The sequence below is a fragment of the Nyctereutes procyonoides genome, unplaced genomic scaffold, assembly GCF_905146905.1.
Source record: "Nyctereutes procyonoides isolate TBG_1078 unplaced genomic scaffold, NYPRO_anot_genome, whole genome shotgun sequence".
Lineage (NCBI taxonomy): Eukaryota > Metazoa > Chordata > Mammalia > Carnivora > Canidae > Nyctereutes > Nyctereutes procyonoides.
The window spans coordinates 12,598,975-12,622,833 of record NW_026575147.1 but is presented as its reverse complement, the minus strand read 5'-3'; the positions used below and the strand labels follow the sequence as shown (position 1 = coordinate 12,622,833).

The following is a 23,859-nucleotide window of genomic DNA, read 5'->3' as shown; positions in this document are numbered from 1 at the left end:
TTTCTCTCTTCCAGTTGTAAATTACCTTTTGCCCTAGAGGGCGGGGGGGGGGGGGGGAGAAGGGGAGCGGGAAGAGTTTCACATGGTTTCATTAATACACGCTTTATGCTTTATTTTAAAAGGCGATGTCTGTATAATAAATGCTATATAAAGGGGCTGGTGTAACCTCTGCTACAGTGTGAAGTCTGCAGCGTCGCATCCCCGGGCTGTCAAAGTAAAAGACACCCCACAGTTGTTCCCAGCATCCCCCACCACCAAGGCCACGCTGGCGACCTAGATGAGCCGGAAGACTCCCAACGCAGATATCATCACCGTGGCAGCCCCCAAAGCAAGCCCTAGCTCCACCGGTAAGTTGTATCGGCCCGCAGCGAACACCACCACAGGTTCTTAAAAAGCTGCCGGCTGCCTAGGAGGCGCTGGTGGGAAGGGGGGAGGGGGGAGGGGGGGGAGGGGGAGGGGGAGGGGGCGGGGGCACCTACTGCCGCAGGTGCGGAATCCTAACCGCGCCCTGCTCCGGGTTCCGTCAAGAACGGAACTCAGTAAACCTGCGCTTACCTCTCAAGATTCAGGGAGAAACCGTGGGCTCGGTGCCCACGCGAACTACTTGCTGTCGCATAGGTCCGCAAAAAGAATCACTACGAGCTTCTGCCTCCGAACCTTGGAAAAGGCGGGAAACCGCTCCACCCCGGCGGCCAGCCAGGAAGGACGGGGCGCTCGACGGTTTAACGGCTAAATAACGGTCGGTCGCGACGGTTTGCCAGGTTCCCGATTCTCGCGAGACTTTCCTCGACGCGGTCACAATTGCTTCTTCGCGCGGGTTCTGTTTCTCTTTAGCGTCGATGTTCCTTAAGCTTCTGCTATCGTCGGAGAATGCAAGGAAGGCTAGCCAGGACTACGATAGGTTGGAGGGGAGAGTAAAAAAGAAAAGAAAAAAAAAAAAAAAAAACCATTTCTGGTGTCCCAGAGTTCAATCTTAGGGAGGAAAGTGTTGGGCAGAAGATGATAGCCAGGTTTTGTAATCACTTAAAGGTAATTTTGAAAGGGTGGTTAGGACACAGGGAAAGCGGCGCTTGAGGGGGCCTGGGGAGTCAGGAGAGGCTGCACACAGGTGGTAGGCTTGTCTTAGGGCTTCCCCCCAGAACAAGAGAGTGACGAGAGAGAAAGAGCGGGCAGGATGGAGGTCCTGACCGAGGGAAGGTAGGCGGCGGCCCTGTAGTCGTGAGCGAGAGGAGCGGGAGCGTCCGAGAAGTGCGGCCTGGTGGGAAAATGCCAAGAGCTGAGGCTGCACGCTTGGCGGGCCCGAGGTCTTGCCAGGGCTTTGGGGTTTTAACCTTTATGGATGGGCTCTTGAAGAGCTCCGAGTAGAAAGGGGGGGTCAGCTCAAATTGAGAAGATTTGTAGTATGAAAAACGGGTTAGGCACGCATATGGGACTGGAGTTATTTAGGGAGACTTTTTTGGGGGGGCGGGGGGGGGAGACAGTTTTAATAGGCTAGGTAAGCTGTGAGGAGCCCAGCCGTTGGTAGTGGCGTGGAGATGAAGAAGCGGCCTCAAAATGTAAAAGATGTTTAGAAGTGAAACTGGATTTGATGGCTTTTTAATAGTAAGCAGTGAAAGAGTCTAAGGTGACTGCTTGGCTCCACGCTGGGGCGAGTAAATACAACAAATATTATGGTACTAAAGACCTAGGTTGAGCAATAAGATAATGAGTTCCATTTTGAACACATTTGACTGTGTTTTCTCACTTCTCCACGTGCGATAACTGATGTTTTTCCAAAAGACTTAAGTACTATTTTTATGTAACCAATTGTGTTGTATGAATTTCATCTATGACGCATCATGGTTCATGCTAAAATTTAAAAGATCTTGAGCTGGAGACGCCTAGGTGGCTGAGCGGTTGAGCGAGCATCTGCCTTCAGCTCAGGTCATGATCCCGGGATCCTGGGATCAAGTCCCGCATCGGGCTCCCCGTAGGGAGCCTGTTTCTCCCTCTGCCTGTATTTCTGCCTCTCTGAGTGTCTCTCATGAATTAAATAAATAAATAAATAAATAAATAAATAAATAATAAATAAATCTTAAAAATAAAATAAAACACAAAAGATTTTGAGCTGAAAAGATAATCCGAGTTAAGTCCTCCATTTTATGTTTAAGGAGTCTAGATACCGGGATCCCTGGGTGGCGCAGCGGTTTGGCGCCTGCCTTTGGCCCAGGGCGCGATCTTGGAGACCCGGGATCGAATCCCATGTCAGGCTCCCGGTGCATGGAGCCTGCTTCTCCCCCTGCCTATGTCTCTGCCTCTCTCTCTCTCTCTCTCTCTCTCTCTCTCTCTCTCTCTCTCTTTCTCTGTGTGTGACTATCATAAATAAATAAAAAAAAAAAATTGAAAAAAAAAAAAAAAAAAAAAAAAAGGAGTCTAGATACCTTTAAAAAGACAAAATATTCCGGGAGATGATATGATCCCAGGTTTATGCCCAAGATACCCCATGAGGGCAATAATTAATACATTTAAATAAGATCTTTTTAAAGTTGAGGTATAAGTTCAATATTCCAGTTTTAAGTTTTATAATTGAAAAACAACATTTGAAAACCAACTGCTTTATTGAAAACCAAAATGCTACTACTAGTAGTATTGAATTCATAATATTTTACTTAACACCAGTCTTCCAAAACAATAGTGCCACCGTAGAATTTCTCAATCTCAGGGATCCCTGGGTGGTGCGGCGGTTTGGCGCCTGCCTTTGGCCCAGGGCGCGATCCTGATGACCCAGGATCGAATCCCACATCGGGCTCCCGGTGCATGGAGCCTGCTTCTCCCTCTGCCTATGTCTCTGCCTCTCTGTGTGTGTGTGTGTGTGTGTGTGTGTGTGTGTGTGTAACTATCATAAATAAATGAAAATTTTTAAAAAAAAATTTAAAAAAAAGAATTTCTCAATCTCATGTAATTCACATGAAATTTATTTTTACTAAGTAGTCTTCCTATCCTTACAAGAATTAAAATATTTGTGGAAAGTTTTCAGTTTTTAAGGATTTCACTTTTTCTACAAAAGGTATTGGCAAAAACGTCAAATATTGTCTAGCAGAATAACCAGTGAATTGTGCTAAATTTCCCAATTTATGTGAAAACATTTTAATGATTAGTCATTTTAGCTTTTTTCAATCTCACCATCACAGATTTTTAGAATGTGGACTTAAAGATTTCTTCTTAAAAAAAATTTAAAAATGGTAAGAGTTGAACAAAGTTTTGTTCCTCTTTAATAATTCATAAAATTTCAACAGGAATAAGTTCAAATGTTAGTTCTTAATCCATCAATCTGGCCTAATTTAAATGAGGCTCACAAACTATTCTGATTACAGTTGTTTCCACTAGATAGCCTTTCTCATGTCTATAATCCATATGTTTTCATTCAATTTTCTAGTAAAGGAGAAAAAGTAGAGTTTCTTCAGGTAAGAACTCTATTTAGCTTTATTTACATTTAAAGGAACCATGCAGTAACAGTCATTGTTTCTTTTGAGTCAAATCTTGAAGAGAATCCTAGATGTCCCTCTAGTGGTTGGTCCTATATTTCACAAAACTTGATGAGCACTGATAAAGTCCATTTTATGGTGATATATTGCTATAACAAACCTAGCAATCCGGTTTGTTTTTCAAAGCAGTTATCCTATGATGATAGAGTACATAATCTAGATTTAGAAAGTTTTAAGGCAAACCACAACAACATTCTAAAATTTCAGCAATGTGAATACAAATTCCATTTCTCCAAGAGTAAACTAGCCAATTTGGGGTCCTTTGCTTTCCAAGTGCCAAGTATTTCTGAGTAGTTGTGATTCAGCGTTCTCAGTTCAGTGAGCCTCCCTATGAGATGAGCAAAATGTTGTAGGTCTTCCGGATGATAAATTTTTGAATATTTGTACAAAATGTGTAAAATTGGTTCTTGTAAATTTTCCACATGTTGCTTATTTTTAAGGTGTGGACGATCTGAAAAACATCATCATATATATCTTAATGAATACTGGAAAGTGGTAGAAAATAATGAATTAATTTAGAACAGTACAGTTTGTAAATAATCAAAAGAGCAAATATTTGCCGAACTCTTAATATATACAAGATATTATGCTAAGTAACTTATTTCATGCAATGCCTTATTTAATCTTCATAGTATGCTATGAGTTAAGTTCTACTATTACCACTTTTTCTCAGACGAGCTTCATAAGATGTAGAGAAGCGAAGGGTCAGTAAGTGGTTGTAGGAATATAAGAGCAAGTTTCAAGCTTACTTGAAACTTAAAAAGATTAATTTCCTCAAGATCAATAGTAAGCAAAAGGCAAGCTTCTTAAGAACCTAGATATAAAACAGAAGAACCAACCAAGAATTTCTTAATGTTAAGCAGCAATTATCTATCCAGGCATTTTGGTGGAGATACAGCAGTGAGCATAACAGACATAATTTCCTGCCCTTTTTAAGCTTATATCCTGACTTTGGGAGGAGTCGGTGAGAAGAGATATATTCACATTTTAAATAAAAATATAATATGACAATATAAGTGTTATGGACTAAAATAAACAGAGAAAGGAATAAGAATTTAGGGTAGAAGGGCAGTAGCTATTTTTAAAAGGATAATCAGAGGTTAAATGACATTTAACAGAGATCTGAGATGAAGGAGAGAGGCATGTAGCTATCTGGGGAAAGAGCTTTCCAAACATATTTGTCCAACACAATACAACCTGTGGCAGGAACCTGCTTGACATTTTCAAGTAATACATGTTTCAAAAGTAATGTGGCGGTGGTGGTGTAAGCAAAAGGAACAGGAGTAGGAAATAATGGAAAGAATTCAGCTTTAATCTGTGTAGAACAGGAAGCCACGAAAGGGTTATGAGCAGAGAAATGAAATGATCTGGATTATGTTTTAAAGGAATAACGGGGGGGATCCCTGGGTGGCTCAGTAGTTTAGCACCTGCCTTCAGCCCAGGGCATGATCCTGGAGACCCGGGATCGAGTCCCACATTGGGCTCCCTGCATGGAGCCTGCTTCTGCCTCTGCCTTTGTCTCTGCCTCTGTGTGTGTGTGTGTGTCTGTGTCTCATGAAAAAATAAATCTTTTTAAAAAATAAAAATAATAAAGGAAAACTGACTACTATATAGAGAATAGACTCTAGGGAGGCAAGGGCAGAAACAGGAAAGCAAAAAAGGATACTAGTTTGAATTAGGGTAGCAGGGACAGAGTAAGAAGTGGTTGAGTTCTGAATATATTTTGAGGCTAGAGCTAACAGGAGGTGTTGCCTATTTGATAGAGCATAAGAGAAAGTAGTGAAGGATGACTTCACAAATTTTGGCTTGTGAAACTTGAAGGATGGAGATTCCGTTTAGTAAAGACGGAGGAATAATATAGGGGTTCAGGGGACAGATCGAGAGTTCACCTTGGGACATGTTAAATTTGATATGCCTACTACAAGTTGAAATCTTGAGTAAGCTATTTAGTGGAGCTTAGGAGAGCAGTTCAATGTGGTATATAACTTTGGGAGTTGTCAATATATAGATTATGTTTAAAGCCATGAGATGGGATGAAATTTCAAAGGGATCAAGTGTAGAAGAAAAAAGAACTGAACCCTAGGACACCCTTAACATTTATCTGTGTGGGAGATAAGGAGGAATTGACAAAGGGGTTGGAAAAAGCAGCCACTGAGGAGGAAAATCAAGAGCATGCGATGTCCTGGAAATCAAGGGGCAGGGGGAAATGTCTAGCAGGAGGGAGTGATCAACAGAAGCCAAGGGATGAAAGTTTTCCAAGAAAGAAGGATTTTTTTGCTCTGTCACATGAAGCTGATGAGCCAAGTACAATGAGAACTAAGATTGAACACTGTAAAAAAATAATCAGCAATCAGCAATAATCTTCAATAATACTGAAGATCTTGGACAAATTGTGGTGGAGTGGAAAGAAGGGGACAAAATATGAAGAATCTTGGACAAATTGTGGTGGAGTGGAAAGAAAGGGACAAAATACCCCCTGCAGTGGGTTCAGGAATAAATGGGAGAAATAAAGGGGGGAGTATAGACAACTATAAAAAAAATTCTGTAGAGTAGAACAGAGAAATGGGGAAAATAGCTGAAAGGGATTAGAAGTCAAGAAGGCATTTTTTTTAAAATGCAAGAAATTACAGCATGTTCATAAACTGAAGAGAATTCTCTCAGAGAAAATTTTGATGAAACTAAATTGTTACATTTGGCATCAGTGAATAATAACCACAGACATCATGATTTGATTGCCAAACTTAACCCAAATTTTTATTACTGAATGGTTTTTTTTACCTGAAAAAAACACGGTTGTTGCTGCAAGCAGAGCATATTCAATATTAGTAATATTAAGTTCACTCATTCTTCTATAGAAGTAAAACAGTGTAGTAATAAATTCTTCAGCAATACCTGAAAAGATTAATGTTAAATGTATTTTCATCAGACTATAGTGCAGAATCATATTACCATTATAATCTTTTTCTCAAAGCAGAATAATGAAACATTGTATCTGGCCAATATTTTCCATCCAATATAATATTTTGTATTGTATGTAAATATTACCAGTCAGTGTAGTAGGAAGACAGTCTTCATTGTGAAATGTTTCCACAGAATAAATAACATTTCTATTATCACTCTGATTATGAAAATTCAGTGAATGATCTGAATGATCTGCTATTCTCATGGTACCTAGTAACAGGGAAAAACATAAAGTCTGATTTTTAAAAAAAACTTTATACTGATAGTAAATTCAATCTCTCTAATCTTTTAGACAGGAAATATTCCCAACAATGGTAGCTTTATAATTTTTATTACTGAAACATGAACTGAAATTAATAGTTCATATTTTATATAAATTTTGTGTAGAAAACTGCAAAAATATGCTTTCCATGATGCCATAATTTTTTTTAAAAAAAAAGGTTTTCTTTAAAAGAAAAGCAGCAAAAGACACGAACAGAAATCTCACAGAGGGAGACATAGACATGGCCAACAAGCACATGAGAAAATGCTCCGCATCACTTGCCATCAGGGAAATACAAATCAAAACCACAATGAGATACCACCTCACACCAGTGAGAATGGGGAAAATTAACAAGGCAGGAAACTACAAATGTTGGAGAGGATGTGGAGAAAGGGGAACCCTCTCGCACTGTTGGTGGGAATGTGAACTGGTGCAGCCACTCTGGAAAACTGTGTGGAGGTTCCTCAAAGAGTTAAAAATAGACCTGCCCTACGACCCAGCAATTGCACTGCTGGGGATTTACCCCAAAGATACAGATGCAATGAAACGCCGGGACACCTGCACCCTGATGTTTCTAGCAGCCATGTCCACAATAGCCAAACTGTGGAAGGAGCCTCGGTGTCCATCGAAAGATGAATGGATAAAGAAGATGTGGTCTATGTATACAATGGAATATTCCTCAGCCATTAGAAATGACAAATATCCACCATTTGCTTCAACGTGGATGGACCTGGAGGGTATTATGCTGAGTGAAGTAAGTCAATCGGAGAAGGACAAACATGTTCTCATTCATTTGGGGAATATAAATAATAGTGAAAGGGAATAGTGGGGAAGGGAGAAGAAACGGGTAGGAAATATCAGAAAGGGAGACAGAACATAAAGACTCCTAACTCTGGGAAAAGAACTAGGGGTGGTGGAAGGGGAGGAGGGCGGGGGGTGGGGGTGAATTGGAGACGGGCACTGAGGGGGGCACTTGACGGGATGAGCACTGGGTGTTATTCTGTATATTGGCGAATTGAACACCAATAAAAAATAAATTTATTAAAAAAGAAGATGTGATCTATGTATACAATGGAATATTACTCAGCCATTAGAAACTACAAATACCCACCATTTGCTTCGACGTGGATGGAACTGGAGGGTATTCTGCTGAGTGAAATAAGTCAATCGGAGAAGGACAAACATTATATGGTCTCATTCATTTGGGGAATATAAAAAATAGTGAAAGGGAATAAAGGGGAAAGGAGAACAAATGAGCGGGAAATATCAGAAAGGGAGACAGAACATGAGAGACTCCTAACTCTGGGAAACGAACTAGGGGTGGTGGAAGGGGAGGTGGGCGGGGGGTGGGGGTGATTGGGTGATGGGCACTGAGGTGAGCACTTGATGGGATGAGCACTGGGTGTTATTCTATATGTTGGCAAGTTGAACAATAAAAAATAAATTTATTAAAAATAAATAAATAAAAATAATAAAAAAATAAAAGAAAAGCAGCTTAAAAGCTAGACCAATGAATTGGAAAAACTACTATGAAGTGATTATTCATAACTACACTAGAAAAACCAAAATATAATTAAAAAATAATGTTATGTAATTTATTGCCGTATTTTATAGTAACTGTTAACATTAAGATTGAATTGATTGGCCTTTTTTACTTTCAGAAGCTGATGAAAGACATTGTTTCTGACTGTAAAGTTGGGCCCCATGAAGGAACATCACTTCAGTTTTTGATCCTTTGCGTAATGCAGTCTGGTCCTCAATTGTCAAATTTTCAAATCCTTGAAGAAAAGATCACATAGTTGTTTGAAATCAATAATGAAAAGAAAATGTTCAGGTATATGATTTAATATTTTTAATTATTCATTTAGTTATAATATGAATCCTATGTGTTTCCCTAGAATAATCACTATTCGTAACTTCAAATCTGAACAAAATTCTTGATTACACGTGGTAGTATTTTGGAGCACTTTCATCAGAACTTGTAATACTTTAATATGAGATTTAATAAGAGCAAATGAAACACATTTTAGCCTCAAAGAATTTATTTTTACAGTGAGTTATCTACATGTAAATAGTTCTATTTTGGCCAACTGTAGCTTTATTTTTTCATATTGTACATGCAATTTTATTTCATATTTTATATAAAAAACAAAAAGTTTATTTCAAAACATTAAAAGATAACAATCATTATTTGTCTTGCTCTACATCTTTAGGGTCATTTAATATTTTTAAATATTTATATTTTCAACCACCTGATTGTTTTTGCTTTGTTTTGTTTTTAGAGAGAGAGAGTGCAGAAGAGGTGGGGAGGCGGGGAGGTAGAGGGATAGTAGGGCTAGAACTCACAACCTGAGATCATGACCTGAGCGGAAATCAAGAGTGGGATGCTTAACCAACTGAGCCACACAAGCACCACCCCCACACCTGATTATATAAAGCAGACAAAATGAATATGTTTTTGCATTTGAAAGCAGCTTTGGTAGAAAAATAGAGGTTTTTGTTTTCCTAAAATGTCCCCGTTCTTTAAAACAGGGAACTTTTTTGGGGGGCAGCCCGGGTGGCTCAGCGGTTTAGGCCACCTTCAGCCCAGGGTGTGATCCTCGAGACCCGGGATCGAGTCCTGCGTCGGGCTCCCTACATGGAGCCTGCTTCTCCCTCTGCCTGTGTCTCTGCCTCTCTCTGTGTGTGTCTCTCATGAATGAATAAATAAATAAAATCTTTAAAAAATAAAACAGGGAATTTTTTAAAAATTAAATATTAAATTACTTTTTTTTCCAAAGGTAAAGTGATTACCTGGGAGTTCCTTGGTAAAATCTATTAACCCCTGTAGGTGTAGAACCACTGTCTCTGAGAGTCGCAAAAAGCTCAGTTCAGGATTTGCATACTTCTGCAGCTAGCCAACAAAAATAAGATTAATATATTTTATTTCTTTCAACTAACTGTTTAAATTTTTAACTTTCATGTTTATGATCTTATTTTCTAACATAATTAGCTATAAATTATTTCTTGTAATTAATGAACACATACAAATTTCTTTGTTTCCTCCAAAGGAATTGTATATTTTTGATGAGCAGCCACAATGTTATTAATGAGCTGATGTTCCTCTTGAGTTAGTTCCATGCTCTCCTTAATCTATAAGAAAACATAAGGGAAAAACTATAATGAATTCTTATTAAGCAAGACATGTCATCATTAAAGAAACAAGAAATTTTATGAGTCTTGCCACTTTTCCAGATTTAGTGGTGGATGATACAAGCTTGTCTACTCCTTCCTCTTCCACTTTGATGCTAGAGTAAAAACTGTTCTTCTGTTTAAAGTTCTTTCGAAGTCTCTTTGATTTGCATTGGATTTCTGTGAGCAAACCTGTGATATTACAATTCATATAAAATGTTTTAGGTATGGCAAATAACATTATAGGATTTGATGTAAGTTGTCTTATACTGTATACACATATAATCATAGACTTGTCTTTTCATGAAGAACATTTCGTTTTTGGCACATATGTACACAGCAGTTAAATTTACTACATTACTTTCTCCTTTTCCTTCCATAAGTACCCTCTACCTAAAAGTACGCAGTCATCCTAAACATAAGTTGAAAATCAATTTTGCAACTCCAAATCATACATTTAGACCTTTTTATATTAGATAAATTTCCATATAAAGTATATCTTGGAAATGACATAAAATATCAATTGGTATAACAGTTCAACTACCTTATCTATGAGCTTTTTTTCTTTGATTTTTATATAAGGTCAAGAGAATATTTTGTGATTTTGTTAAATGAGCTAAGTCAATTTTTTCCTCGTAAGACAAGACAATGGTATTTGTTATGGCAGCCTGAGCAGTCTCAGACAGGGATAAAGTAAAGGATTCAGTCTGATTGGATAGGATAATCTTAAGATCTACTCCAATCCTGAAATTTTTTTTAAAGATTTTTAAGTAATCTCTATCCCCAACATGGGGCTCAAACTCACAACCCTTGAAATCAAAAGTCACATATTCCACCAACTGAGCTAGCTAGTCAGGCAGCCCTGACTCCAGAATTTTAAAGAATAGGAATCCTTTTGGTCAAGAACTTGAAAGAGCTTTGATTTTATTAAAATAAGCATATAATATAAACAACATTGCACTGGTGTTTGTTTAACAGGAGTATAATGTAATAAAAATTAAAGAATATTATCATAGCAGTTGGAGGTGGATTGAACTAAAAAGAGATAATGAAGAAATAGCCATGAAATTAATATAATAGTATAAGTGCAAGATAGTAAGAGTTTGTACCAGGCTAGCTTAGACATGAAAAGATAGTACCTTATTAAGAAAAATGAATTTTGAAATCACCATGACATTTTGGGCCCTGGAAAATAGGAGGAATTGAGGAAATAATGCCAAAATCTTGGTACTACTCTGAAGATTACAAGACATCATGTAATGTATAAGCTAAAAGTATTGTGAATTTAGAAGGAACTTAGCCAAGGTACCCTTCTGCCTGTTGAGTTGGGTTTTGACACCTATGATGAGTTAGTAGGCTCTACATACCTAGTTATCATGTAGGCTGCTAAAAATATAAGACCAAAGAAGGGGAACTACTAATTTAAAATTCTGCTCTTTACAGATACATAACTTTAAGTAAATATGAAAATTCAAGGATTTCCAATGAAGACGAACATACTAGTATTGCCAAAATTAAAGCAGTACAGTATAGAATAGGGTTTATGGAAATAATTACCTAGATTGGTTACCAGTTATCCTAATCTATCAGTTGGTAGAAAAATAGCTTAAATCTAGACAAAATGTTAATGTTCAAACTGATAACTTGAGGAATGCATTATGTTGTCAATAAAGTAAGAAAAAGTAAAATGCCCCCAAAAAAGAACCCCCAGAGTCAATAAATAACACTTACATTCTGCCAACATTCCCACTGCCTTACACTTTTTCAGTCTGCACTCTTGACATTTCCTACGCATGTACATGTCCATTTCACAGTGGCCACCATTCTTGCAATGATATACTGCATTTTTGGTAATGCTACGTCGAAAAAAACCTAATGACAAAAAAAAAGTACTCTTAAAATTTTACTTTAGATCTTTTCAGTTTTTACTACCTTCCTAATAAAGTAATCAAAATAAATTATTTCAATAAAATGTTTTTTTCCATCAATAAGATTTGGTTTAATATACATTTATATTACTTCATGATTGATATCTTCTAATTCCAAGATTGTTCCTTTCAATAATCACATCTTTAAATAGTTCCATCACATTACGATAACTTTCTATTTTATTATGGTTATATCATCTAAAAGCATTTTTACAACTCTATTGTACAGAATGCCAAGATTCCATGAAGCATCTTTCAAGATGCACTTGAAAGAATATATGGTCATGTAAAACTAGAAGGAAAATCTCTCTTCTTCTCTCCTCATATTTCCACTTCAAAACTTACTCCTCTATCCTCCTTCCTTTCGTAGCACTCCCAAGGATGAGAAAATATTTTTAGGTTATTTGGTCTGAGACATTGAATAGGCTGTGTTATGTGTATGTGTGTTTTGGTAGAGGTGTTTATATTTTCTTTCTCTTCCTAAATCCTTCCATAGCAGTCCCCCTTCCCAATTCCTCTTTCATTACCCATTCCAATGCAACAATCTTCTCTGTATCTTCCTTAATCTATTCCAAGCAGTAAAGTTGATAAGCTTTGTCAATGCCCCCATAGAGACCTGTGATGCCTTTTTCTGTAGACACACTTGAGAGTGAGAGTTTCATGCATTAGATTCATCAAAGGGAATAGAAAGCTCGGCCTAAGTTTTCCAGAACTATGCCTCCTCTTCTACCTAGCTTTAACGGCAAGGCCTTGCATTTTAAGAGTAAGCAAATATTTGCCCAGTTATTCTATTCATGAAGCTGGTACCTCATTTTCCACAGTCTTCATTTGGCTATTCTTTGTGACCGGTGAGTTATGAAATTCTAACAGTAAATGTTCACCCTGAACTTCCAACAGACTTGTTTACCAAGTGCTGCATCAGCCTAATCATTTCCAGGTTCTGTCCCAACATTGCATTTGTAAACAAAAACAATGCAGAAGTGTTTCAAAACTTCATCGAGGACTATTTCACTCTGAAAACTTCATTGTCACTGATGATCTTCACTTGCAAACCCCCCATTTGTTTTCAAAAAAAGCATTCAAAGAAATTAAAATAGAATCATAGAAGTCATTTAATTCAAATTCCCTTATAATGTATGAATTATATCAACCACATGAGAAGATATAATAATGTTCAGATATTTTTTTAAATAATTTTTTGAAAAAGATTTATTTACTTACTTACTTACTTGAGACAGAGCAAGCGCCCTGGCATATGCATGGGGCAGGGACAAACAGACTGTGAGCCAAGTGCAGAGCCCCACTCAGGGCACAATCCCACCATCCAAGGTCACAACCTGAGCTGAAACTAAGAGCCAATTGCCCAACTGACTGAGCCACCCAGGCACCCCTAAAAATCATTTTCTATTCCAATATCAGATTCATCTAAGAACATAGCTTCTATGTATAAATGTTAGATTTTATATTTATTTTTTTATTTTATATTTAAATGTAAGTTTTTCATCAAAAATAAAACCAAATCAAAACTTTATTACATTCCATTTTCATGTCTTTTATGACACAGATTACCTTTAATGGTATCAATGGCTCTCCGTGGTTTTATTTTTCACACTTTAAAAAGTAAGAGTATTCTTACATGCCTAAAATTTCATGACTCTTCAGAGAACACTAGGACTTCAGTTTTAACTTTATCCTTACCTTTGCAACCTTCACAAGTAAGCGCATTATAATGATATCCTGATGCTTTATCACCACAAACTACACAGAGTTCTTCCTGTCGCTTAAGCTGAATAGAAGAATGCGTTAGTCTGGACCTTTTTATTCCAGAGTATCCGTCTTCAGCATCATGGTCAACCACAAAGGTGGGTTTGCTTAATTCATAGGAACCAAATCCACATTCTCCACCACTGAACTGTGGATCCAAGCTATAAGAGCTGAAGTGACTTTGTAAAGATTGGGTCTGTAGAGCTGATGGAAACTGGACAGTAGAATACTGGCAATAAGGTGATTCTTGAAAATCAGTGTCGTGCAGCTGATAATTGATTTGCTCTGGCAGAATATCTATTTTTACCATAAAAAAAACAAATGGTAAAAAATCAAAATTTCATAATTGTTTTCAAATGTCAAAGAGTTTTATGCTCAACAGTTAGTACCACATGTCCACTACATCCTAGGGACTTGCTGTCCAGCATGAGAAGGAGGTAGTAAACTGAACTGCAATGCATCAGGAGTACTGCCATCCCCGTGGTATGCAGAGGTTGCTCAGGAGCTGAGAGAAAGGGCAGCTAATGGCCTGCATAACAATCCAGTCTCCTTTTTTTTTTTTTAAGATTTTATTTATTCATGAGAGCCAGAGAGAGACAGAGACAGAGAGGCAGAGACACAGGCAGAGAGAGAAGCAGGCTCCATGCAGGGAGCCCGATGTGGGACTCAATTCTGGGACTCCAGGATCACGCCCTGGGCCGAAGGCAGACGCTAAACCGCTGAGCCCCCCAGGGCTGCCCCTCCAGTCTCCTTTCTTAAATAGAAATGCATTATTTCCCATGGTTTGAAAAGAAAGAAGGGTCTCCCCATCTTTTGCATTTCCCTTGTGTGGATACAACTGTTTGCAGTACAGTCAGGTCGATAAAGAGATAAATGAGTAAATTATCCCACTCCCCCCAAAAAAATCAAACTAAAATACAATTTTACCAACTACCTCGTTATTTCAAGCAAAAAAAAAAAAAAGTTTTCTTTTGAACTCTGCATTTAATATACCTTAACATTCTCCTTTGCCATTTGTAGACCTGATTTAAATTACTCGTTTCTTTTGTGTTTTGTTGACTATCAATTCTAACCAGCAATTATCTGGAGATAAATTCACCTACCTCACTAGGTTACTATAAGGATGAAACAAAATAGGGTATGCAAAAGCATATATAATATATAAAATGATGCTTAATGAATATCATTATTATAATTATCAGAAGCTCCCAACACCAACTTACTTTCTTTTTTGAGATGTATTTATTTATTTCAGGGAGAGAGAATGAGAGAGGGCATCCCCCAACTGGGGGAAGGGCAGAAGGAGAGAGAGAATCTTTGGGCAGACTCCCCACTGACCAAGGAGCCTGATAGAGGGCTTGATTCCCAGACTCTAAGATCTTGCCCTCAACCAAAATCAAGAGCTGGCTGCTTAACTGGACTGAGCCACCCAGGCACCAAAAACTTAAACTTACTTTCTGCTTTCAGGAAAACCTCTTTCTTTCTTTTTTTTTTTTTTTTTTTAAGATTTTATTTATTTGTTCATGAGAGACACAGAGAGAGAGGCAGAGACACAGGCAAAGGGAGAAGCAGGCTCCATGCAGGGAGCCCGATGTGGGACTTGACCCTGGTTCTCCAGGATCAGGCCCTGGGCCAAAGGCAGCATTAAACCACTGAACCAACCGGGCTGCACCTGCTTTCAGGAAAATTTCTAAATCTAAATTCAGAAAATTGGCTCCAAAAGGACCCAGAAATACTGAGTTGCTCTATATCTGTAACTAGTAATATTTGTACTTTTCCTGATACTGAGTCAGGTGATTAAACTTACTTTTAACCTCAAAATTCTACCACCAAGATTGGTAAACAGTATAATTTTTATTAACTCACATAAATCACTTGCAAACTTACAGCATTCAGTCTAACGCTAACTGTTGAATAAATATTAATGACAGCCTAATATAAAAAAGAAAGGCTATCAGTAAAAACAATGTAACTTTTTTTAAAGACGAGGGCCCTTCTTGAATGAGTGTCAAAAGACTGCATGGAGAATACTAACTGATTTTCCATTGGCATGGAAATTAGAATGGAGACCCTAACCCTAACCTTCACTCTAAAAGAAAACTGCATTTAAGAATAAATTTATCTTATTGCCTTAGTCTTTTCAGAGAAAATTCCTATTGTATCCTGCATTCTGTTTCTATTTTGTTCCCTTTGCTAGAAATCTTACAGTAAGATGAAAATTTCAAGGATACTTAATAGCTACTCTGAGCCACATTTACTAAATTGCTTGTGATCTAGCTTCAACTAGCCCTAAAATAACTTCTAATTTGCATGTTAATTCAAATTTTAAAAATTAAATACAATTTTAAGCTATCATGCATTTCCCTCTTTACATCTGATCCTGGCTTACAACATTGTAGTATTATTGATTTTTTTGTAATTAATTATATTCTTTTATTGTTTTTTTATTTTAATTCCTCTAATAGGAAATAATGTAAAATCATTGGTGTACTTATTAATTTCTCTTTTAAAAAACTCCATAATTAACCATAATGTCACACCAAAAGTGTTTTATTAACACTGTAGTGTTTATTAATACTGTAGCTTTTTGTTACATACCATAGTACTGCACTGGTTCAGCAAGACAGTACCCATCAGATGTAGTGACATAAGTATTTGCCATTCTCTGCTCCAATTCTCACTTATTCATCAGTGAATGCTGAAATAGAACTAAAGGAAACAAAATTTTTGTAGGCTATTTAAAAGTATGACTATCAAATCAGCATGATTTTATAAAAAGTAAAATACTATTTTTGAAAAATAGTTTAGTAGAATCTATACATTAGACATATTTATCCTTTAACTGGAGAAATATTTTTATATCTCTACACACCAAATTATTAGTTCTGCCAGTTTCTTATTCCTCAGCTCTTTACAAATAACTCAGTAATTCTTGGTAATAATCAAGGTGGCTTTTGAAAGTGTACCAAGCTTTCATGTTAGGTCTCATACACTGCTTTCACCACTTATTTATGGGTTACTCATTAAATCTCCTTAAACCTTAGTTTTGTCATTTGTGAAAGAAAAATAATTAAAAACCCCTAGCAAAATTGCTGGGAGAGTTTAGTTAATGCATGTAAAACCCAGAAGTTCTTGTCTTAATAACTGATTCTCATAATTGCTATTCTTTTTTTTTTTTTAGATTTTATTTATTTATTCATGAGAGAGTCAGAGACACAAACACAGGGAGAAGCAGGCTCCCTGCAGGGAGCCCAATGCAGGACTTGATCCCAGGACCCTAGGGTCACAACCTGAGCCAAAAGCAGATGCTCAACCCTGAGCCACCCAGGCATCCCTCATAATTGCTATTCTAATAATTTCAAGATCTCAGTGTTCAAATTTAGGTGAATTAGGAAGAAAAATTAGACTTTTTCATGAAGGAAATTAAGGAATAGGAAAAAATGGCTTTCATAGCACTTGTTTTAATCTAAGTCCTCTCTAAATATTTTTCATAGCCCTAAACCCTGGAACATTAATTTTGATCCTGCTTGACTAAATAAATTTTATTTTTTTATTTAAAAAAGTTTATGGGGGCAGCCCCAGTGGCACAGCAGTTTAGCGCCACCTGTAGCCCAGGGTGTGATCCTGGAGATCCGGGATTGAGTCCCCCGTCGGGTTCCCTGCATGGAGCCTGCTTCTCCCTCTGCCTGTGTCCCTGCCTCTCTCTGTCTCTCTCTCTCTCTCTCTGTCTGTCTCTCTCTCTCTCTCTCTCTCTCTCTCTCTCTCTCTGTGTGTGTGTATCTCAATGAATAAAATATTTAAAATAAATAAATAAATAAATAAATAAATAAATAAATAAATAAATAAATAAAGTTTATGGGTTACTGGAAAAAGTGTTTTATTTTTAATAGTAAAGCCTAAAAACTAAAATGAACCACTCAGGAAACAACAGATGTTGGCAAGGATGAAGAGAAAGGGGAACCTTCTTACACTGCTGGTGGGAATACAAAGTGATGCAGACACCCTGGAAAAGACTATGGAGGTCCCTCAAAAAGTTAAAACAGAACGATCCTGTAACCCAGCAATTGCACTACTAGATATTTATCCAAAGGATACAAACATAGTGATTTGAAGGGGCACGTGAACCCCAAAGTATATAGCAGCAACATCCACAATAGCCAAAATATGGGAAGAGCCCAGATGTCCATCACCAGATGAATGAATAAAGAAGATGTGGTGTATGTACAATGGAATATTACTCAGCCATCAAAAAGAATGAAATCTTGCCATTTGCAATGATGTGGATGGAACTAGAGAGTATTATACTAAGCGAAATAAGTGAACATAGGGAAAGGGAAAGAAAAATAAGATGAAAACAGAGAGGCAAACCATTAGAGACTCTCAACTATAGAAAACAAACAGGGTTGCTAGAGGGGAGGTGGGTGGGGGGATGGGGTAACTGGGTGATGGGCATTAAGGAGGGCACTTAATGAGCATTGGATGTTATAGGCAACTGAGGAATCACTAAGTTCTACACCTAAAACTAATAATACAGTATATATTAACTAAACTGGATTTAAATTTAAAAATTTTTTAAAAAGGTAAAGCCTAAAAATTATAAACTATTATGAGAAAAAAATTATTCAAAATCTAAGACTATCCCTTAACAGGAAAAGCTATTTACTTTTATTTCCTAGAAAGGAACTCCAAAAATTTGAATTAACTTAAACAGGAAATCACAGTTTAAGAAACTGAAGATCACTCTAGATTCCATCGTCTTTTATAGCTTTATCCTTTCTATTAAAGATAGACTATTTTCACCCTTAAAAAGAATCCCCCAAAAAAAGAAAATGGGTTTTAAATAATGCAAAAAATTTATGTGACAAACTTCTTAGCCTCTGAGATTATATTGAAAAACCTTTTCCTTTGATTTATTACTCATGTGAGGGCTTCATGGCTGAGGTTTCCATCTTCATATCCATGAAGATGATTTAAATAGTATTATCTCTGAAATTTTTCCTTTTATCATCTAATAGAATGTTTGTTCCTTTATCTTTTTTTTTTTATAGATTTTATTCATGAGAGACACACAGAGAGAGGCAGAGACACAGGCAGAGGGAGAAGCAGGCTTCCTGCAGGGAGCCCAATGCAGGACTCAATCCCAGGACCCTGGGATCACAACCTGAGCCAAAGGCAGATGCTCAAACACTGAGCCACCAAGGCACCCCATATGTAATGTTCCTTTAAAAGTGCTTAAATCTCCGTCTTCTGACAACATAGCACCAGTTCTATAGAATGAGCACTGGATGGAAGAGATGAAGCAAAAGCAGTGCCCCCAAATAAGCAAAACTTCAATATGAAGTTTTCCTTGAAAAGTCACGACTAAAATCAATAAAATCAGCATACACTTGTTTTTTTAACTTTTACTGACTTATAATAATCACACACACAGAGAGAGAGAGAGAGGAGAGAGAGAGAGAGAGAGAGAGGCGAGAGGAGGGAGAAGCAGGCTCCATGCACTGGGAGCCCGACGTGGGATTCAATCCCGAGTCTCCAGGATCGCGCCCTGGGCCAAAGGCAGGCGCCAAACCGCTGCGCCACTCAGGGGTCCCTACACTTCTGTTTCTATATTGCAACAGGTCAGTTGACTCTCCATAGAAAAATAATTCTGAATGCTATCCATTTAATTTGTGTGATACTTTCTAGCAATGGTCCTGTTCAGTTCTTTCCAAACTTCTCTTTTGAGCGTCAGTTAGACTTTAGAAAACTATGTGAAAACTTGAACTTGTTATTCACCTTCTTCTAAAATGGCTGCACTTACTACCCTTAGGCTTCAAATAATATTGAATATCTTAAGAAGACTGAAAATTATTAAGTATTTGGTATTACTTAGAGACTTTGCTGAGACTTTGAAAAATAATTTAGAATGGGGATCCCTGGGTGGCGCAGCGATTTGGCGCCTGCCTTTGGCCCAGGGCGTGATCCTGGAGACCCGGGATCGAATCCCACGTCGGGCTCACGGTGCATGGAGCCTGCTTCTCCCTCTGCCTGTGTCTCTGCCTCTCTCTCTCTCTCTCTCTCTCTCTCTCTCTCTGTGACTATCATAAAATAAATAAAATAAATAATAAAATAAACAGTATTATACTTTAAAAAAAAGAAAAATAATTTAGAATGAACATAGGTAGCTCACTAAAACAAAATTGATGATACCCTGACAAAGACACACCATAGGTATCTTATAGTGACTTATAAGTGATCCTGTAGTGAGCCACAATCAGGATTCAAATTGTAAATAACAATGTTGTGAAACCAAGTCCTTCCAATACTGGTAAGTAAACACCCAAAAATATTATCTAAAGCAGACCTGTTTGGGTTTCTTTAAGCTTATTGATTTATTTAAGTAATCTCTACACCCAAAGTGGGGTTCAAACCCACGATGAAATCAAAAGTGGCATGCTTTTCCAACTAAGCCAGCCAGCACCCCATAGCAGACCTTTTTTTATGGACTAGTCATCCAGGGCATACATGGGACATATACATAAATAAGCTTTTGATTACAAATATGCCTTTTAAAATATGAAATATTAATCTCTTTTATAAGTTCATAGTAATACTGTGTTATTTTCTACATAAAATTTTTCACTAATTAGATGTTCTTGAGCTTTTAGATATTTAATAGAAGTATTATGTATGCATAATAAAACAAAACTTTCAGAAATAAACTATTCATACAATTAGTTTAAGAACACTTAAGTAGATTATAAATAGCATAGAGGGAGGTATATAATCAAAAACTTCCTATCTTATTAAACAAGTTACAATAGGCCTGAAGTGATCCTGTTTTGTTATCTTTCCTAGTAAATATTTATTTAAAAACAAAAATAACTCAGTTAAGAGAGGAGCTTTTATCAAGAAGATCAATTTGGCATGGGAAAAGTCTGTATTTTTTTCATTAAAAATTTAATTATACTAAAAAGCTATAGTTTTAATAGATTACAATAGCTATTTTACTGAAGAGATGCGTAATTGCAGAAATGAATTTGCTTCTCCCCTGCCTTAACTAGAAATTATGCTTAGTAAATCTTCATATAGCTGGAACATTAACAGGAAAAACATATGGACTCCTGAGAACTATTTCTACATGTTTTTTTTAAAGATTTTATTTATTTATTCATAGAGACAGAGAGAGAGGCAGAGAAACAGGCAGAGGGAGAAGCAGGCTCCACGCAGAGAGCCTGACGTGGGACTCGATCCAGGGTCTCCAGGATCATGCCCTGGGCTGCAGGCGGCGCTAAACCGCTGAGCCACCAGGGCTACCCTATTTCTACATGTTAAAAGAATTTTACTATTTTTACATTTTTACTCTTGCAATATATGTCACTTGAATCATGAATAATGCATTGCATAAAATTAATATAACTGAAAAGTAGATGGCTTCACAAGAAAAACATTTCAGTTTTCATGAGTAGCCTCTACTTTAAAAAAAGAATGATAGTGCTCTATGATGCATAATTATAAACAAGTTTTTCATAGCAGAGCTTCTTTGAGTCAAAATTCTCTGAGCTTGTTGGAACCAAGGGAATTGAAAATGAAAAGGATATATTTGAATAACAGCACAAATTAAGGCTTCTTGATTCCTTTATACAAATCTGTCCTTTAACCTTAGAATACTGGGAGGATTTTACACCCTGAAATCTTCACATAGAGTTTTATTATATAGTTTTATTGAAATGTAATTTACATAACATAAAATTCACTCTTTTAAAATGTACATTTCTTGGTTTTTAGAATATTCACAGAGTATGCAACTATAACCACCATCTAATTCCAGAGCATTCTTATTACTGCAAAATGAAATCCCACACCCATAAGCAGTCACTCCCCATTCTCTACCCACCCTCCCATCCCTAGCAACCACCAATCCACTTTCTGTGTTTCTATGTATTTGCCTATACATATAAATGGAATCATACAATTCTATATATAGTTTTAAATGAAAAAGGTATTTAATTAATATTATTGCAAGTAATTTCCACAGCTTAAGAAAAATAGAGAAATCAGACTATACATTTAGAAAATTCAAGACTATGAAATTAATGTATATCTCCAGAGATATAGAAATATATTTTGCATCTATTTACCTAATTTGGAAGAATTTTTATAATTAGCATTTGGAATAGAAGTGTAATCCCCTAAACACACCTCTATCAGAACATATTTATTTCAAGTTGCCTTGAATTCACATATAACCTATAGTTTCAAAAAATAAAATTTTAAGAATAAGTTCTTGATTGAAAACTAGTTTCATTTTTAAAACGTAAGAGTAAATATCACTATGAATCAACTTACATTATTACATCAAATGTCCAAATGTCCTGAAGTCCAACTACAGTCCAAAATTGCCTTGTCATTCTTCAGGGAAAACCAAACCACTGTGTAATCCATTTAGATTTCCTTTTTTCAAGGGGCAAATGCTTTTTATAGCTTCAGTATGGTAGTAACAACAATTGGCTTATTCACTTTGCAGAAGCTAAATTAACAATGGTGGAAACTAAAGAAGTCCAAAAATACCTTTAACATCTTAGAGTTTAAGAATAGTCTCAATTGCCAAAAAAAAAAACATTCATATTTAATTGACACAGCATAAAATTATAAAATTTTGGTTTTTGAGAGAAGACAAAATACTCACAGTTGAATGATATTACAAGACTGTCGTTTTCTTCACAAATCAAGTATAGAGAGATTTAACGACGACTTCAATTTTCCAGCTGGAGCAAACTGGACCTTTTCCCCCATTTATCAAGGAGCCGAGAGGGGGGCACTCTGCGTACACTTAGGCTCCAGACACTCTGCAGAGCAACTCTTCAGCTCTATCTCAGAGACAAACTTCCCACACAGTCCTCTCTTGGGTCAAAACAAGGGCAGTTATTATTTGACATAAATCAAATAATAACCAGATCATCAGGGATAGAGGTCCTTGGGACCTTCAGGTCACACTCTCCCAGAGTTCTTTATTGTTTACTTAATAAATATTTTGTTTTCTTGATTAAATTTGACATTCTTCCATTTTGGTTGCAAAACACTGGCTCTCTAGAAACTCCTAAGCAATATGCACAGAAAAGGAAAACCCCTCAGTAATTCAAACTCTACTAATACAGGTGGTATAACAATTCAACTTGAAGTTTATTGTCGCATTACCTACCCAAAAAAGGTGTTAATCCACTTAGAAATGTGAATAATAATTCAGACTGGTACATCATATGTGTACAAGTCACCTAGTCCAACCCTCTTAATTTTTTGGCTCAGAAAGACTGCAACACAGATAGATAACCATGTTCAAGTTCTTATAGCTAGTTAGTAGCAGAAGTAAACCTCCATGAAAATGCAAGCAGTTGAACAAGATATATAAATAAGTTCACTATAATTTTTAATATCATTTACATAAAGTTTGTTGGATACCAGGCTCATAGTCTCACCCCTGGAAGGCATTTCTACAGAGGCAAGGTTACAAATGCATTCCACCACTAAACTCCCAATTCTCTACTAGTCACACTTCCTCTGACTCACCTATTTTACAGGACTCTAGGCTTTAGTCTCTAGTCTCTAGTCTCTGTCCTCCCAGTTCTACTTTTGCATTAGTGGCACAGGAAACACTTTTCTATCTTTCTTGGCATCTGATCTCAGTCCATATCATGTTTCTGGCTTCACAGCTACTATATTGATTCTGCATTCTTCAAGGGTTCTTATCTACTACTGGGAAGAATTCATGAGAAAATCTACAAGTCATGTCACATGAGTTTTATTTTTTAAAATAACAGACGCTGTGTCTGTGAATTTTAATCAGTGAACCAAAAAATAAGAGTTCCAAAATTATAATTCATTTATTTGATTCTAAAATATTCAAAAAACAGGCTCCAAATTATGTCTTAAAAGAAGTGACTAGTAGAAACCTTACAATGAAATATAGCAAAACAAACATACAGTACTTGATGTGTTTTAAAAGCAATGCTTAACTTCTAAATATTTACCAGGAACATTTGTTTCTTAAAAAAACACGTTTTTAAAAGAACTTCAACCCTTTCATTATTAGTATACAAATATCAGGGATAACTTATAAATTATTTTATCATTATTTTTAATGTTTTAATTGAGGTATAATTGACATAAAACATTACATTGGTCTCAGGCTTACAACATAATCATTCAAATATTTGTATGTATTGTGAAGTGATCAATATAATAAGTCTGGTTAATGTCTGTTGCCATAAAC

At 36.6% G+C, this 23,859-nt stretch overlaps 1 protein-coding gene across 5 annotated transcripts; it reads right to left on the bottom strand.

Moving 5' to 3' along the window:
* Positions 1 to 3,188: 3,188 nt before the first annotated feature.
* Positions 3,189 to 22,417, bottom strand: LOC129501438 (bile acid receptor-like). 5 transcript variants are annotated; one of them, XM_055312577.1, is made up of 12 exons: positions 22,279 to 22,417; positions 21,939 to 22,119; positions 16,209 to 16,319; positions 13,545 to 13,907; positions 11,650 to 11,790; positions 9,971 to 10,110; positions 9,775 to 9,879; positions 9,541 to 9,640; positions 8,403 to 8,525; positions 6,570 to 6,695; positions 6,303 to 6,416; positions 3,189 to 3,975 (listed from the first exon to the last, which is right to left on the bottom strand). In XM_055312577.1, the coding sequence occupies exons 3-12, from the start codon at positions 16,270 to 16,272 to the stop codon at positions 3,728 to 3,730; spliced, it is 1,524 nt and encodes a 507-aa protein (XP_055168552.1). In that variant the 5' UTR covers positions 16,273 to 16,319; positions 21,939 to 22,119; positions 22,279 to 22,417; the 3' UTR covers positions 3,189 to 3,727. The 5 variants fall into 5 exon arrangements, with proteins under 5 accessions (XP_055168552.1, XP_055168551.1, XP_055168553.1 ...); XM_055312576.1 differs by having other exon boundaries at positions 21,939 to 22,140; positions 22,279 to 22,388; XM_055312578.1 differs by lacking the exon at positions 21,939 to 22,119 and having other exon boundaries at positions 22,279 to 22,371.
* Between the last annotated feature and the right edge of the window lie 1,442 nt (positions 22,418 to 23,859).

Bases quoted from the DNA above. Each gene is read 5' to 3' on its own strand.
- LOC129501438 (XM_055312577.1), bottom strand. From the start codon at position 16,272: ATGGCAAATACTTATGTCACTACATCTGATGGGTACTGTCTTGCTGAA. The intron at 9,880-9,970 runs GCAAGACTCATA...GTTTTCTTATAG, and splicing joins CCACTAAATCTGGAAAAGTG to ATTAAGGAGAGCATGGAACT. The intron at 8,526-9,540 runs GTAATCACTTTA...CTTTTCTTCAAG, and splicing joins TTTTACCAAGGAACTCCCAG to GATTTGAAAATTTGACAATT.